This window comes from Gossypium raimondii, chromosome 10 (assembly GCF_025698545.1).
Source record: "Gossypium raimondii isolate GPD5lz chromosome 10, ASM2569854v1, whole genome shotgun sequence".
Classification (NCBI taxonomy): domain Eukaryota; kingdom Viridiplantae; phylum Streptophyta; class Magnoliopsida; order Malvales; family Malvaceae; genus Gossypium; species Gossypium raimondii.
The window spans coordinates 20,196,385-20,212,458 of NC_068574.1; the positions used below are offsets into that span (position 1 = coordinate 20,196,385).

The window sequence follows — 16,074 nt, forward strand, 5'->3', positions numbered from 1 at the left end:
TCAGACATAAGCAAAAATCGATGAAATTAATCCCAATACTGTATCTTTCTGTGCTAAATGATGAAGAACATAATAAACGGAATCAATGATAACAGAGACCGAGATAACAAATCTATATTTCAATCATATACATGCACAACAGATGAAGATAAACATCTCTTTTACTTCAATGATATATGATGACTCAAAGGGAAATAAACAGCAATAGAAAATAAACAGCAATAGAAACATGCAATCGGGGAAACTAACCTGTACTGACTTGATCGGGGCAGAGATATATGAAGAACAACCTGTAATCGAAAAAGGGAAAACCGAATAGGTTAACAGTGCAATAATCGATGAAGAAGTCACTGCACTAACAAGGCAGTGATTCGAATCTGCTAACATGCAGAAAAAAGCTAAAGACACTACAAGGCAGCCATTGAAACTAATTACAGAGAGCAAAAGAGAGTTAGAAAAGAAAAGAAAAGAAAAGAAAAAAGAGAGTTGAAACTCATTACAGTGATTCGAAACCTTTACCTTTCAGTTGCAGTAACCTGGAGACCCACCAACTGAGAGCAATCGAAAGAGTGGCAGAGAGAAAAAGAAAAGAAAAGAAACGGAAGGAGCAAATCGGCAGAAAAGAGGCGTAATGGACTGGGAGCAAATCGGCAGAAAAGAAAAGCAAAGAAACAAGGAAGGAAATCGGATGAAGGAACAGAAGAGAAACAAAGGGGATCGGGGGAGGGTAAATCAGGGAGGTGATGCTGAATCGGTAGCTAATCTGGGCAAAAGAGGGGGAATAGAAATCGGTGGTTTTCACCGATTAGGAAGGTAATGGATCACACGCGTATTACCAATACATCAAACCAAACGACGGAATACAGCCGGATTAGGTAGGGCCCACCGATTAGCCAATACACCAAACCAAACATGCTGTAAAAGTCGGATTGTTACATTTAGTCTTAAAGTAAACAACAATCATTAAATTTATTCACTTGGATTTTTTACAAGTAATATGTGGAGATGACAAGCTAACATGACATCACATATGCGATAATATATTTGATACATCAAAATTTGAAAATAACAAAACTTAACTTAATGAATTGAATAGTTTTCATTTGGTCTGGATTAAAAATTTGAAATTCTAAAAGTATATGGATTGAAAATGACTAAATTAAAGTATAGGTACTAAATCCATAACTTACTCAAAGTATAGGGTCTAAAAGCATAATTTGACTAAAATAAAAGCAAAAAGAGGTTTTCATATAAAGGGGCCGATGCTAGAAGTCAGAATCTAGTGGAATAAGGGGCACCCACTGCTTTGTTGGAAGGGAAGCTGATGTGTTTAGAAGTATATTTCATCTTTTTTTTGGGTGAATTAAATTATTTTAGAACTCCTTTATAAAGGATTATCTAACCTGTAATAAAATTTAATTTAATTAATAAATAAAAAACATATAAATCATTGTTATGGACTCTACAATTAGCATTATAAAAGTGATAAACTCCAACCCATACAAAAATAAGTTCAAAATTGGTAGTCTAAATAGAATATTTTTAATATTCAAGCCTTCTGTAAAATCTTCGAAAATGTATGATAGATGCAGATAAATGCTAGTTTAATCCTATTTTCTTTCAAGATGATGATCCTGCAAAAGAAAGAAAATTGTCTACTAGAAAGTGAAGAAATGAAGATTTAACAAGTTAAATCTCATTTTAGTTATTTCTCAGTGCTTTTGGAACTATAAAAACGCTAAACAAACAACTTTTAAAATAAATTAAAAATACTTTTGGAGTCAAACCGCATTTTAAACCCTTATTTATGTCCAATATATTCTATGTAATATTTATATTGGGTATATAATTATTTTCATCCTAAACTTTATTTCAAATATATAACATTATATATTTAAATTTTAATGGTTATATTTTAATAATATTTAAAATATATATTCAAATTAACATTAATTGCTCACAAATATTTCATATATCAAAATATTAATAATTAGTTATAATAAATTATTTTTATATTCTTATTAAAATATCATAATATTAACAAATTATAATATTATTTAAATGCATATTTTTTTACTTCACATCAGGTCTAAAATGAATGTTTATTTCTCAGAAGCACTTTTTGATAATAACACTAAACATTTAAATTTCAAACCAAACTTTCAAAAAACAATGAGAAACAATGAGAAACTTTCACATCAGGTCTAAAATGAATGCTTTTGAAAATGTCGTTAGCATCGTTGGCATAGTTTGCACCACAAATGTATCACCCGCATGCACCTCATATATATATCCTCAACCTCAACTATATTATCCACCTCAGTTGAATCAATATTAAGGTAGGAATAAGCAAAATTTAATTCGATTCGAAAAAAATTTCAAATTTTAAGTTAATTGAATCGAGTTACGAGTTCCAGTCGAGTTGAATTTCGCAGTTCGAATAGCTCAAATAATTCAAACAACTAATCGATGTAAATACTCTTTTGGTCTCTATCAATTTTGAAAATAAGAAAATTGGTCTCTCTCTCAACAAAAATTACAAAAAAAGAATCAAAATAATTATTAAAATTTAAAATATTTATAAAAATTTCAAAATTCATATTTTTAAGAAAAATTATAAAATTTTTAAAAATTCTAAAAATATATAAAAAGTTAAAATTTTAAAAATTTTCTAAAATAATAATTTGGGACCTAATTAATGATTCAAATTTATCATACTCAAGGATCTTTTGTTTATTAATTTGCTTTGAAAAAATTCAAATTTATGTGCTCTAATATGAAATTAATTATACTATAACAATATTTTTATTTGATGTGTTTAATTTTTTAAATTTAACTCAAACAATTTCATTCGTTTCGACTCGACTCGATTCGAAAAATTTTCAAATTGAGTTAGGATGATAAAATAGGACTTGTGAACTTGATTAACTCGAATTCTTTTCACTCGATTCGATCGAACACTCATACTTAGATTAATGAGAAAATGTTAGGTTCCGTTCATTTTTTTGAAAATATTTTCTATTTTCATTATAGAAACAACTTTTATTTTCTATTTTTTAAAAAGTTAAAACAATAAATGAAATTTTATTTTCAATAATGAAAACATGTTTAGTAACTCTCTTTCTATAAAAACATGAGAAATAAAATAAAAATATTTATATGGATTCAAAGTAGGGTACCAGATTTAATATTTGAAATATAGTTGAAAAAAAGAATATTTATGCGTTTATATAGTTTTGAGCCATGATCAAGTTCATTTAAAGATAAAACTCTTCTTTCCGATAATTTTCACTTTTACAAATTATTTTTAGTGAAAACAATGAAAACAACTTTTATTATTTCTAATTTTCACATAGTTTCATTTTCATCTTTCAAAACCATTTTAAATTTTTAAACAAACAAGTTTTCTTCAATGTTTTCATTTTTCAAGAAAACGAAAACGAAAACAAAAACAAAAACAAAAACAAAAACAAAAACGACTATTTCCTAAAACCAATCAAGAGTTTTTTTATGGTATATTTTTTGAAAAAAAATTACGAAAATCGAGTCAATGCAGCTATTAAAGTGAGGGTGAAAGATTTGATCACGCTCGTTATTCCATTAGGTGGTGAAATTGAATTGTACCACTATTTGCAATGTATGATTTTTTATATTTATGGTATTTTAAATTTTTTCAAAATTATTGCGTATGATGAATGCTTCACATTGAATATAAATTTATTCTTAAAAACTCAAAAATAAACATAACTTTAATTATACAGACCGTACTCATATAAATAATGTTGTTCTAAGATGCAGGAATTAAAAAAAATCATAATCATGATGCTTGCAATGACTGCAATAATATTTGTTATGTACTTAATTGCGATAAAAGTAAGTCTAATCACAATTTAGTCCCTACTAATAATATATAGTTGTTTTAAGTGATTTGCTTAACTTTCTTTTTCATATGGTGTGGACACTGGCTGTGCTGCACAAGGAATGCCCTTAAGAGTTTCAACTGCCAAGATTGCTCGTCTGTGTATGTTAATTGTCCGCAGATGGGAATGAAAGGGAGCTTGAGAAAATTCGTATAATCATAACGCTTTTAACCAGAGTTTGCCTCAGAAATACATCGCTTACAAAGTAATCACTTGAATGTGTTCATTAGATTTAGTAGCGACATTATTATGAATGATTCGTTGAGTTCTTGATTTATCCCTAATAAATTTACAAAATAATGTGAACATCTCTAGGTCTCCCATCCCTACCTCAAATATTTTATCTTGGTTGGTGTTTGATTGCATATTCATGTTGGTTGCAGTCTTAGAAATGCTCACCAATTTGTTTAATAAATAAAAAATTGTAAGTTGTTAACGTTCGAATCCTAATGACGCTTAGCTCCATTCTAAATAGAAAATATGAAAATTACACCCATCCACATATTATCGACATAGCTGAGCTGAGCCTCAACTCCATTCTCTAAAAACTGATCTCCAAGCTTTTGCTCCTTTTCTTGACTTCCCATTCACAAATGGCTGAAGCTGTCATATGTATAGCCTTAGAAGTGGAACTATCAAGGGCTGTCTCCATCATTGAAGACCAAATCAACCTTGCATGGGATTTCAAGGACGAGCTGAACAAGTTTCGTTCCTCACTCACTCTCACTCGAGCTTTCTTGCAAGATGCAGAGAGGAGGCAACTCGATGAGCCTGTCAAAGTCTGGTTGGAGCAGCTTAGAGATATCGCTTACGAGGCAGATGATATGTTGGATGAGCTTGCTTATGAACATGTCCGCTGGAAGGTGGACAACCAAATGAGTAAAAAGGTCTGCAATTTCTTGTCCCTTTCCAAGAATCCCATGGCATTTACTCTAAAGATGTTTAAAAAGGTTAAGAATATTGACCTATCCATTAAGGATATTAACCGTCAGGTCACTGACTTTGGACTTCAACAAAGACTTCAAATTTCGTCTCTAGTGTCTAGTAGAGTAGGAGGAGGCACCCGTTCCTTTGGCCACTCATCACGAGTTGTTGGAAGGGAAGCTAATGTCCTAAAAATAGTTGATCTCTTGATTGGTTCAACCATTCACCAAATTCTGTCAATAACCTCCATAGTAGGCATGGCAGGTTTGGGCAAAACCTGTGTGCAAAAATGACAAAATAAAGAATTATTTTAAGAAATAATGTGGGTTTGTGTGTCCGAAAACTTTGATTCTCGAAGGATATTTCAAGAGATGCTTGAATCTCTTAGTGGGAGAACTCGTGACATGAAAAATAAGAATGCTATACTGGAAATTATTCAAAATGAGTTGGAAGGAAAAACCTACCTCCTCGTACTTGATGATGTTTGGGATAAGGATATTAAAAATTGGGAAAAGTTGCATTCTTGTCACTAGTCGTAATGAAGATGTTGTAGTAGTAAGGGAAACACCTCTTGATCATAGGCATCATCTTAAGGCAGTGGTAGGTGAGGAGTGTTGGTCCTTTATCAAAGAAAGAGCATTTGGAAACTCTTCTAAATCTTTAGAATTGGAAGTTATTTGAAGGGATATTGCTCCAAAATGTGGAGGTGTGCCGCTGGTGGCAATTGTTATAGAAGGGAAGCTGTGCAACAAAAGGGATAGAGATGAGTGGGTCTCCCTCAGGGATAGTTCTGTTTGGGGTTCTCTGGAAATGAACAAAGGGATCGTCGGTGTTCTAAAATTAAGTTTTAATCACCTGTCTTTCCCATTTTTAAAGCAATGTTTTACATATTGTACGATTTTCCCAAAGGATTTTAGGCTTTGAAGGGAGGAATTGATCCAACTTTGAATGGCTGAAAGCTTGCTTCAAAAATCTAAAGGAATTTTACAACTGGCATTTGAGGATATTGGTAATGAGTACTTCAATGACTTGTTATCAAATTCCTTATTGCAAGATGTGGAAAAGGATTCATACGGACGTTTCACAAGTTGCAAGATGCATAATTTAGTTCATGATCTTGGACAGTCTGTTTCTCATATCAAACAACAAAATGAGTTTGATGGTGTGAAACTGTGGCGTTCTTTATTATTAAATTCTGGCTTCACCCTCATTAGAAAGAACTTCAAAGGTTTGCGGGTGCTCAAATTTGGTGGTGCTTATATTGTATCATTGCCAGATTCTATTGGCGAGCTAAAGCATTTGAGATACTTTGATATCTCAAAAACTTGCATTCGCAGATTACCAGAACCCATTGAAAGTTGGAGACTTTAAGATTACTGTAATGTAAATGGCTGAAAAACCTTCTTGAAAGAAAGAAAAATTTAGTTAACTTAAAGCATTTATGTATTAGCAATAAATTTTATGTTTCTGATAAGGTAGGATGTTTAACTAGTCTTCAGACCGTTGAAAGTTGTCAAAAATGCAGCAGCAAGCAAATGTACATTGTGTATTTTGGACATTTAAAAACTTTTTGTAACATGTGTCTTTTGTTAGTTTGATTGTAACTTTTTGTTTTGTTAAGGAGTAGTCAAGTATTTAGCTGATTTAGTAGCTTTTTAGGTTATCATTAAGCTGATTTTACAGCTTGGATACTACCACAAGTTAAGTTTGTTTTCTTCCAATATATTAGAACTACTTATGTACATGTTATATTGCTTATTCAAGTAATGAGAATAGTCAACTCTTTTCTCTCATCCAACATTCGTTTTTGCTTCTACTTTTTATCTTTCAAACACAAGCCTTTGTTGTTTTGATATTTGGATACTGATTTAAACTTAACAAATGGTATCAAGAGCCTGTCATCTTTGAGGTATTTTTGTTGTGTGTTGTTCTTTGAGTGATTCATGCTTGAAAGAAAAGAAACAAAAGTTGTTTTTGTTGGTTTGTTTAGTTACTGTAAAAGAATGAGTTTCTTACCACCACCACCACCACCACTTTTTTTTGCTGGTGAAAACTACAACATTTGGGGCTGTGAAGATGAAAACATATCTGCAGGCTCATGATCTGTGGAGTGTTATTCAAGTTGACACAGAGCCACCACTTTTGAGAGCTAATCCAACCATAGCTCAAATTAGGCAGCACAATGAGGATTGTACCAAAAAGTATAAGGTTATGTCATGCCTTCAAAATAGAGTTTCAGATGTGATCTTCACAAGGATAATGACTTGTAACATTCCAAAGCAGGCCTGGGACAGACTCAAGGAAGAGTTTAAAAGGCCAGACAAAACCAGGCAGCAGCAGTTGATCAACCTAAGGAGAGATTTCGAGAATATGAAGATGGAGTCTGAAACCATCAAGCAGTATTCTGACAGGATTATGGCTACAGTCAACAACATCAGGCTTCTTGGGGATGATTTCAGTGACAAAAGAATATTTTAAAAGGTCATTACAACTCTTCTAGAGAAGTATGAGTAAAAAATTTCTTCCTCGAAGGACTCTAGGGACCTATCAACTATATCCTTGACAGAGCTGATAAATGCTCTCTATACACAAGAGCAGAGAAAGGCAAACATGATGGAAGAACATTCTAAAGGAGCTTTTCAGGCCAGAAGTAAAGAAAGCTCAAGCTCGAGCTCAAGCTACAAGGGCAAGAAGCCTTGGTCAGAAAAGAAAGAAAAAGGAAAGAATGATGCTGCTAAAAGGAAGTTTCCACCATGCATTCACTGTAAAAAGTCTACTCATTTAGAAAAATATTGTTGATATAGGTCTGAAGGCCTGACATTCAATGTAGAAGCTACAAGTAACTTGGCTACATTGAAAAAGTTTACAAGAACAGGGCAAAAACACAACCATAGCAGCAGAATCAAGCTCAAGCTGCTGAGGATGTTAAAGGTTAGGAGGAGCATGTTTTTACTGCTTCTTGTTTTGCAAGTTCGAGCAAAGTCAGGAAGAATTGGTTAATTGACAGTGGCTGCACTCATCACATGGCATCAAATAAAGGCATGTTTAGGGAGTTAGACACCAGCTTTGTGTCCAAAGTCAGAATTGGGAATGGTGAGTTCATTGAGGCCAAAGGCAAAGGCAAGGCTGTGATCTGCACTCAATCAGGTAACAAAACAATTTCAGAAGGTTTTTTGTACCTGATATTGACCAGTATTTACTTAGTGTTGGTCAATTGTTAGAGAAATGGTTACTTCCTTATTTTTGAAGGAAAAACTTACGTGATTAAGGATTTTTTTGTTCAAGAGCTAGTGACAGTAGCTGTGCATGACAAGTCCTTTACTTTAGATGTGAATCAGTTATAAGTAAAAGCAAATGCTACTTTGACTGATGAATCATGTTTGTGGCACAAGAGGTTGGGGCATGTGAACTATAAGTCACTTGGTTTACTGCATAAGATGAGCCTAGTTGAAGACATGTCTAAGATTGAGCTTAAGAATGATGTATGTGAGGTCTGTCAGCTTGGCAAGCAGACCAAACTACCTTTTCCTGTTAACAAAGCTTGAAGAGCTCAAGAGAGGTTCCAACTAATCCATACTGATATTTGTGGACCCATGAAGACCTTTTTGAATGGCAGTAGGTGTTTTGTGTTGTTTATTGATGATTGCACTAGATTCTGTTAGGTGATTTTATTGAAACAAAATTCAGATGTGGCTGACTTCTTCTGCAAGTTTAAGGCATTAGCTGAGAATCAAGCAAGTTTCAAGCTGAAGATATTGAAGTCAGATAATGGGACTGAATATATGTCTCAAAAGTTTCAGAATATTTGTGATGAAAGTGGAATTCAGCTCCAATTAACCACCATCTACACACCACAGCAGAATGGTGTTTACGAGAGAAAGAACATAATTGTTCTCGATATGGCAATGTGGCTGTTGTTTGAAGGCAAAATGCCTAACATTTTTTGGGCTGAAGCAGTAAATACCTCTGTATATTTGCTCAAGAGATTACCAACAAATGCAGTCAAAGGCAAAACACCATTTGAAGCTTGGTTTAGACACAAGCCAACTGTCTCACATTTGAAGGTGTTTGGCTGCTATGTTACACACTTGTGCCAACTGAAAAGAGAACCAAGCTAGAAAAGAGGTCTATGCTTGTAGTCTTTGTTAGCTATAACAACATAAAGAAAGGGTATAAGGTCTTTGATCCATCCACTAAAAGGATTGTTATGGGCAGAGATGTGAAATTCAATAAAGTCAGCTATTGGAAATGGGATGGAATAGATGCACCAGTAAGACTTTGACCTACAGCATGTTGAGAATGAAGCTGAAACCGAGGATGGGTATGATGATGTACCTGTCAGAGGTACAATGACTATTATGGACATCTATAAAAGATGTGATATGACCATTGTTGAGCCTTCCAACTTTAATGAGGCTGCAAATGAGGGCTGCTAGAAATAAGCAATGGAGGCAGAAATGAAAATGATTCACAAAAATGACACATGGGAGCTGGTTGATAGGCCAGCAAACAGAAAATTTATTGGTGTGAAATGGGTGTTCAAGACCAAGCACAATGCAGATGGGTCACTGGACAAGCACAAAGCAAGGCTGGTTGTGAAAGGGTATAGTCAACAGCATGGCATTGATTTCTCTGAAACCTTTGCACCAGTTGCAAGATTGAACACCATAAGGCTGTGATTTGCCTTAGCTGCTCAAAAGCTATGGAACGTGTACCAGCTGGATGCCAAATAAGCTTTCTTAAATGAATTTCTCAAAGAAGAGATCTTTGTTAAGCAGCCAGATGGATTCAAAGTTCTCGGTGAAGAGCACAAGGTTTACAAATTCAATAAGGCTTTGTATGGCCTAAAACAGGCTCCAAGGGACTGGTATGACAGAATTGATGCTTACTTGTCAAAGTTGGGTTTCAAAAAGAGCATTAGTGAGCCTACACTCTATGTGAATGAGTGAATTGATTGAAGAATTCAAGAAGTAGATGCAAGATGTTTTTGAGATGACTGATTTAGGATTGATGACCTACTTTCTTCGAATGGAAGTAAAACAAAATGAACATGGCATCCTCATAAGCCAACATGCTTTTGCTTCAAAAATTTTAAGCAAGCTTTGCATGTCAAACAGCAAACCTGCTAGCACTCCTGTAGCACAAGGAGAAAAACTCTCCACCAATAGTGACCACAAACTAGTGGATGAGAAGAGCTATAGAAGTCTAGTTGGTTGCCTGTTCTATTTGATAGCAATGAGGCCAGATATTGTGTATGCAGTCAGCATGATGTGGTCGTTGAAAGTACCAAAAATATCCTATCCCTAATAAATAATGAAAAAGAATAGTAAAAGGGAAGTAGGGTCAAATCCTCAGGGACTGGACTTGCAAAATATCTTGTTCCATGAAATCTCAGGCAGAATCTTGCCCAAGAAAACTTGCATTCCTGAAAAAAATAAAATAAAAAAATAATAGAATTAAATGCTTGGATCTGAAAACAAAAAATAAAATAAAAATAGATTTAAGAATATTGAATTAAAATTTAGAGAAATTAAAAATAGAGTTGAGAGAAAGGAAATTCTTATGGGAGATTCCAGCCTCCAGTTGTCTCGTTCCGCCTTGAGTTCAATCCTCGGCTTTTAGATGATCCTTCCCAAACTGAATAAGCCAGTTATAGTGGAAGAGGACGCCTACGACCACCAGCTCTAAGGATTTAGGCTTACGATTTGGTGGAACCTGACTCTAGCCAACAATCGTTTCTGTGGGATCGTCTTATACTAGATCAACGCTTCTCAGTGGTGAATCTCACGCTATTTTGTCTCTTGGGCTCGCCAACCTCTAACGCAATAAGCTAACGAACCGACTGTGCAACCTTCCCAAAACATACAAAGCGGTCGCCTTTGCATACGTTGAAAAGCTTACTTCTTAAGGGACATGGACGAAAGCGTCAGCCCCGTAACGCGGAGAAACGATGAATACTCGTTGAGAAGGCTAAGTACGGATTCTAAGCCTTAAGAACCCTTTTGGTGATATATCGACAACCTTCGGCTAGATGGATTTAGTGGCTCATGGTTGTGATGGAAAAGAAAATAAATATAATAAAAATAGAGATTTTATTGAAAGGAAATATGAGAAGAACAAATGCCTAGACTTTTGGGGAGAGTGTGTTTACAGAAAAAGATCCATCTCTTTTGAGTCGCTTTGCCCACTATTTATAGTGTTAGGGGAGATAGTTTAATCCTACTTAAATTCCTAAAAGATAAATACATTTAATTGAAGATAAATAAAGATAAATAAAATAAAATCCTAAAAATAATCCTTAATAATTATCTCAATATTAATTATCCTAATATAATTAAAATAGAGTTTAATAGAATAAAATCTCTTCTTTTTGCATTTCAACCCTTGTGTCCACCATGCTTGCACTTTTGGCACCAACTTTTCCTTGTGTCGCACATTGGCCCATTTTATCTCTAAATTCACTCTTTCAGCCCTTAATTTTACTTTTGCCTCAAATTTAGTCCCTATGAGATAAAAGATCATAAATAGCTCTAATTAGCAGGATCATACTAAGAATAAATACATAATTAATACATAAAAATAAGTTATTCTAGAGTGTTATCACAACCTTTTATTAAGGTTCATGTATTGCTACAATGTTGCTCATTTCAAAGCTGCTAAAAGAGTCTTAAGGTATGTCAACGGGACCTTAAGATATGGAGTGAAGTTTGTGAAGGCTAAGGAGCTGAAACTGGTTGGCTATTCAGATAGTGCCTGGGCAGGTTCAGTTGATGACATAAAGAGCACATCGGGATATTTTTTCACTCTAGGTTCAGGAGTTTTATGTTGGAGTTCTAAGAAACAACAAACAGTAGCTCAATCCACTGCAAAGGCATAGTACATTGCAGCTGCTGCTGTTAATCAAGCCATTTGGCTTAGGAAGCTTTTGAGTGACCTGAATGTTGATCAAGAGGAAGCAACAGAGATCAAAATGGATAACCAATCAACTGTTGCTATTGCCAAGAATCCTGTATTTCATGGCAAGACCAAGCACTTCAAGATCAAATATCATTTTGTAAGGGAGGCAGAGTTGTCAAGGGAAGTCAATTTGACTCACTGAAACTCGGATGTTTAGCCTGCAGACATTCTGACCAAACCATTGGCTAATACAAGATTTGAGTATTTGAGGAAAGAAATTGGAGTCTGCTGCTTTGTAGCCAAGGAGGAGTGTTGAAATTTGTCAACAATGCAGCAACAATCAAATGTCCATCGTGTATTTTAGCCATTTAAAAACTTTTGTAACATGTGACTTTTGTTAGTTTGATTGTAACTTTTTGTTTTGCTAAGGATTAGTCAAGTACTTAGCTGATTTAGTAGCTTTTTAGGTTATCATTAAGCTGATTTTACAGCTTGGATACTAGCATAAGTTAAGTTTGTTTTCTTCCAATGTATTAGAACTACTTATGTACATGTTATATTGCTTATTCAAGTAATGAGAATTGTCAACTCTTTTCTCTCATCCAACATTCGTTTTTGCTTCTTTTTTTATCTTTCAAACACAAGTCTTTGTTGTTTTGATCTTTGGATACTGATTTAAACTTAACACAGGCTTTGCCAATATTTGATGTGGGTAAAGAAAATGGAAGTGGAATCAAGGAACTGGGATGTTTAGTCGAACTTGGAGATGAACTGGTCATATATAATCTTCAGAATGTTAGGAACATAGAAGAAGCTAGGGCAGCAAAACTGTGGGAGAAGAAAAAATTACAAAAAAATTGGAATATAGATGGGAATTTCCAAGGGAAGTATTAGAAGGGTTGGAACCTCACTCAAATTTGAAAAACCTAAGCATTGAAAATTATATGGGAGAGTACTATCCGTCATGGTTGTTGGTAAGCAAGACTGTTGGTGACCCATGTGCTTCATTTCAACCCATGAATTCGGTGGAGTTGAAGCTTTCACGTTGTATGAATCTGAAGCATCTCCTAACTCTTGGGCAATATCCTAATCTCAAATTTCTTGAAATAAGAGTTTTAACTAGTGTGAGGTGCATAGGAAATGAATTTTATGGTAATAACAACAATGGTGATGAAAAGAATCAGCCAATCACCTTATTTCTAGTATTGGAGGTATTCACCCTGAAAAATATGAAAAATGTGACAGAATGGCTAGAAGCACAACCAAAAGTGGTATGTGTGTTTCCTTCATTAAAGGTGTTAGAAATTACATATTGCAACAATCTAAGTAGCATTCCAATAATGAGTAGATTTGCTTCTCTTGAGAAACTCTCTCTCGAGGAGTTAAGTTGTGAGGGAGATGGATTGTTTCCCTCTACTCTCAAAAAATTAACAATCCGGGGTGTCATTACTTAAAGTCCATTCCAAGTGTGGAAGGTGGTGTCTCTTTTCTACAACAGCTTCAAGTGTCGTATTGTGACGAATTACGTAGAATAGGAGAAGGGTTACTAATTTCCTCCACATGTCTAAGAGATGTAGACAGATCATTATGTCCTAAATTGATGTCAACTTCTTTCAATGGCGGATCTCAGTCTCTTGTGAGTCTTCGGTTAAAATGGTGTGATGAATTAAGAGAGATAGAGGGTGGATTATCTGCTGACACGAGCCTAGAAACATTAGAGATAGAACGTTCTAGGATGATTTCAATTCCCAGTTTAGATGGTTTCTCCTCTCTTGTAGAATTAAAGCTGATAAACTGCCAAGGACTAACAAGTCTACCAAATGGATCGTCAACTTGTACTTCACTTGGGTGTTTGTCCATACGCAATTGTACTAGTTTGGAGTCAATTTCAGAAGATGTAGGGCAATTGCATTCTCTCGAGGAATTGTTTATATATCGTTGTCAAAACTTGAAAAAGATCCCGAAGGAGAGCCTTGGGTGCCTCACACGTTTGAAGAGTCTGCTAGTGGAGTTCCCGGGTCTTAGTTCCATCCATCACCTCCATTCTTCCCTTAAAGAGTTGCATTTGCATGGATAGGATAAACTATGCTCGCTGCCAAATCAAATTCAACACCTGACAGCACTTAGGCAATTATGTATTTATGACTTCAATGGACTGAAAGCTTTGCCAGAGTGGTTGGGGAACCTCTCCTCCCTTGAAATTTTACATTTTGAGGGCTGTGAAAATCTGCGGCAACTGCCATACAAGGCAACGCCTCTCCCATTTGCATTCGTTTTATATCCTCAATTGTCCGCGATTATATGAAAACAAATTCGAGCTGTCCAAGATTTCCGGCATTTCAATTTTCGAAATTCCAGCATATTTTTAATTTTCTTAAGCGTCTCAGACTTGTTTTAATTTTTAATTGTCAGATTTAATTTTCAGGTTTCTATTTTTGTTTTTTCAAGAATTATATGATTGTCTCATTCTGTTCTTTGCTCATTATAAGCATTTACTTCTGTTCATCTTTTTCTTGTTGCAACGTTTACAAACATTATAATTGACAAGAACCGATGATTTTCTCTGTACAGTTTGCTTTTGAATCAAGGATCTAGTGCATGAAAGATTCTCAAACCACACTGGGCCTCTTAAAATGGGGAAATTGAAGGAATCCTCTGATAAATTGCTTCAAATAGCAGTTTCATTTAGTAAGAGCTGCATCCTCTCTTCTTATTTGAATTTTTTACATGAGAAAACTTGAATTTCAGTTCTATCATTCTTTGAGTCAGAAGCTATCAAGTAACTCGAAAGCCTCATGGAGAGTTTTCTTTTTTAGTTTATATTAAAAAAAAATTAACATACTTTGTTTGTTTAAGTCTAATCCGATCCAAAATATGACCTAAAGTTTTGTCCAAACCCGTCCATAATTGTAAAAGATTAATCCAAGTTCATTTTAGATCCGTTTGTATTGTTTTTAATTTTTTTTAAAATATTTATATTATTTAATTTAATATTTAATAATTTTATATATTTTTCTATTTATTGAAATTTTTTATATAGTCATCTTAACATTATTTTAATGTTTACATTAGACTATATTATATATCTAGTATAGGTTTATTTTTTAATATGTTATAAATTACATAATATATAAATATAATATAATATATTAATATATTATAAATTTAAAAAAGGATCAGGCCAGGCTCGAGCCTTAAATGTTCAAGCTCGAGTGCGATCCATATTTTAAATAGGCTTAATTTTTTGCCCAAGTCCATTTTTCGGGTCAATATTTTTGCTAAAATCCTCCCAAATTTCAGGTGTACCATCGAGCCTGGGCGAGTAGCTCAGCCCATGAACAGGTCTACACACACCTCGTGACAATTCTCCCCACTTTCGAACCTTAAAGATCAATAATCTCACCACTAAATTCATTCCTATGCACTCAGTAAGTAAAACCGCAATACAAAAGGTTTTACTAACAATCTGTACTCTAATAAAAGTTATTTACTTGAATAAGTTTCTCCCTTACAATAGATTTATGTTCGAGACTTACTGACATAGAAAATCAATAATAATCCCAATAAACAGTAATACAATGACCTATTTATAACGTAATAATAGAGAATAAAACAAATATGGACTCTTGACAGCTAATTAGAAAAAGTTTCATTAATCCAATTCAAATGTCCAGGTTGCAAGGGATTGACTTGGGTGATTTAATATGTGTTTTCCAAGTCATATGACTTTCATTAATGGGCTAGATATCCTCCAAATAATCAACACAATAAATTATCAATACTCAAATATGGAAAGTGTTACTAAACAACTCCAGTGCTAAAAAAGTGGACACTTCCCTGACACTTCAAAAATTAATTTCATATTTATCAACATTTATTTATATGAAAATGGCATTTTATTTTATTATGAAATAATATATTTGTTAACTAATATTAACATATGTTTCAAGCAAAGCAAATATTTAAGTAATTATTTTTATTTTAATTTTTAATCAAGTATAGAGATGATTTTTTATGCATCTCCTTGTATGTCCATTTAAATTATTCATGTTTCTAGGATTATTATCCTATCAATTTCTACTTAAACTTTTCAAAATTAAAATTGAAATAAATTCTTATAAAAATAAAGTTGAATCATGAAGTATTTGTCCACAACTCAATAAAAAATGTTTTTTTAATTTAAAATAATATATTCAAAACAATTGTTTTTATAAATCATCATGAATTTAATTTTAACAATAACAAAATAATCTTATTAATAGTCATATATTTAATCTATACATAATTTATTTATATTTTTAAAAATATTAAAATAGTTATTTTGTACATTTAA

At 33.6% G+C, this 16,074-nt stretch overlaps 2 protein-coding genes across 2 annotated transcripts; both read left to right on the forward strand.

Annotated features, from left to right (window-relative positions):
- Positions 1-4,513: 4,513 nt before the first annotated feature.
- LOC128033902 (putative disease resistance protein RGA1) lies at positions 4,514-6,215 on the forward strand. The gene is made up of 2 exons (XM_052622397.1): positions 4,514-5,108; positions 5,824-6,215. Exons 1-2 carry the CDS (start codon positions 4,514-4,516, stop codon positions 6,213-6,215), a joined length of 987 nt encoding a protein of 328 aa, XP_052478357.1.
- A 3,603-nt stretch (positions 6,216-9,818) lies between these two features.
- Positions 9,819-12,635, forward strand: LOC128033903 (uncharacterized mitochondrial protein AtMg00810-like). Its single transcript, XM_052622398.1, has 4 exons — positions 9,819-10,096; positions 11,463-11,605; positions 11,732-11,853; positions 12,432-12,635. Exons 1-4 carry the CDS (start codon positions 9,819-9,821, stop codon positions 12,633-12,635), a joined length of 747 nt encoding a protein of 248 aa, XP_052478358.1.
- The last annotated feature ends 3,439 nt before the right edge of the window (positions 12,636-16,074 follow it).

Excerpts from the sequence above, each read along its gene's own strand:
- LOC128033902 (XM_052622397.1), top strand. The coding sequence starts at position 4,514 with ATGGCTGAAGCTGTCATATGTATAGCCTTAGAAGTGGAACTATCAAGG. Across the intron at positions 5,109-5,823 it reads CTCCATAGTAGGCATGGCAG|GAATTTTACAACTGGCATTT; the intron begins GTTTGGGCAAAA and ends AAAAATCTAAAG.
- LOC128033903 (XM_052622398.1), top strand. The coding sequence starts at position 9,819 with ATGCAAGATGTTTTTGAGATGACTGATTTAGGATTGATGACCTACTTT. Across the intron at positions 11,606-11,731 it reads TTCAGATAGTGCCTGGGCAG|CTGCTGCTGTTAATCAAGCC; the intron begins GTTCAGTTGATG and ends AGTACATTGCAG. Across the intron at positions 11,854-12,431 it reads TTGCTATTGCCAAGAATCCT|GCTTTGCCAATATTTGATGT; the intron begins GTATTTCATGGC and ends AACTTAACACAG.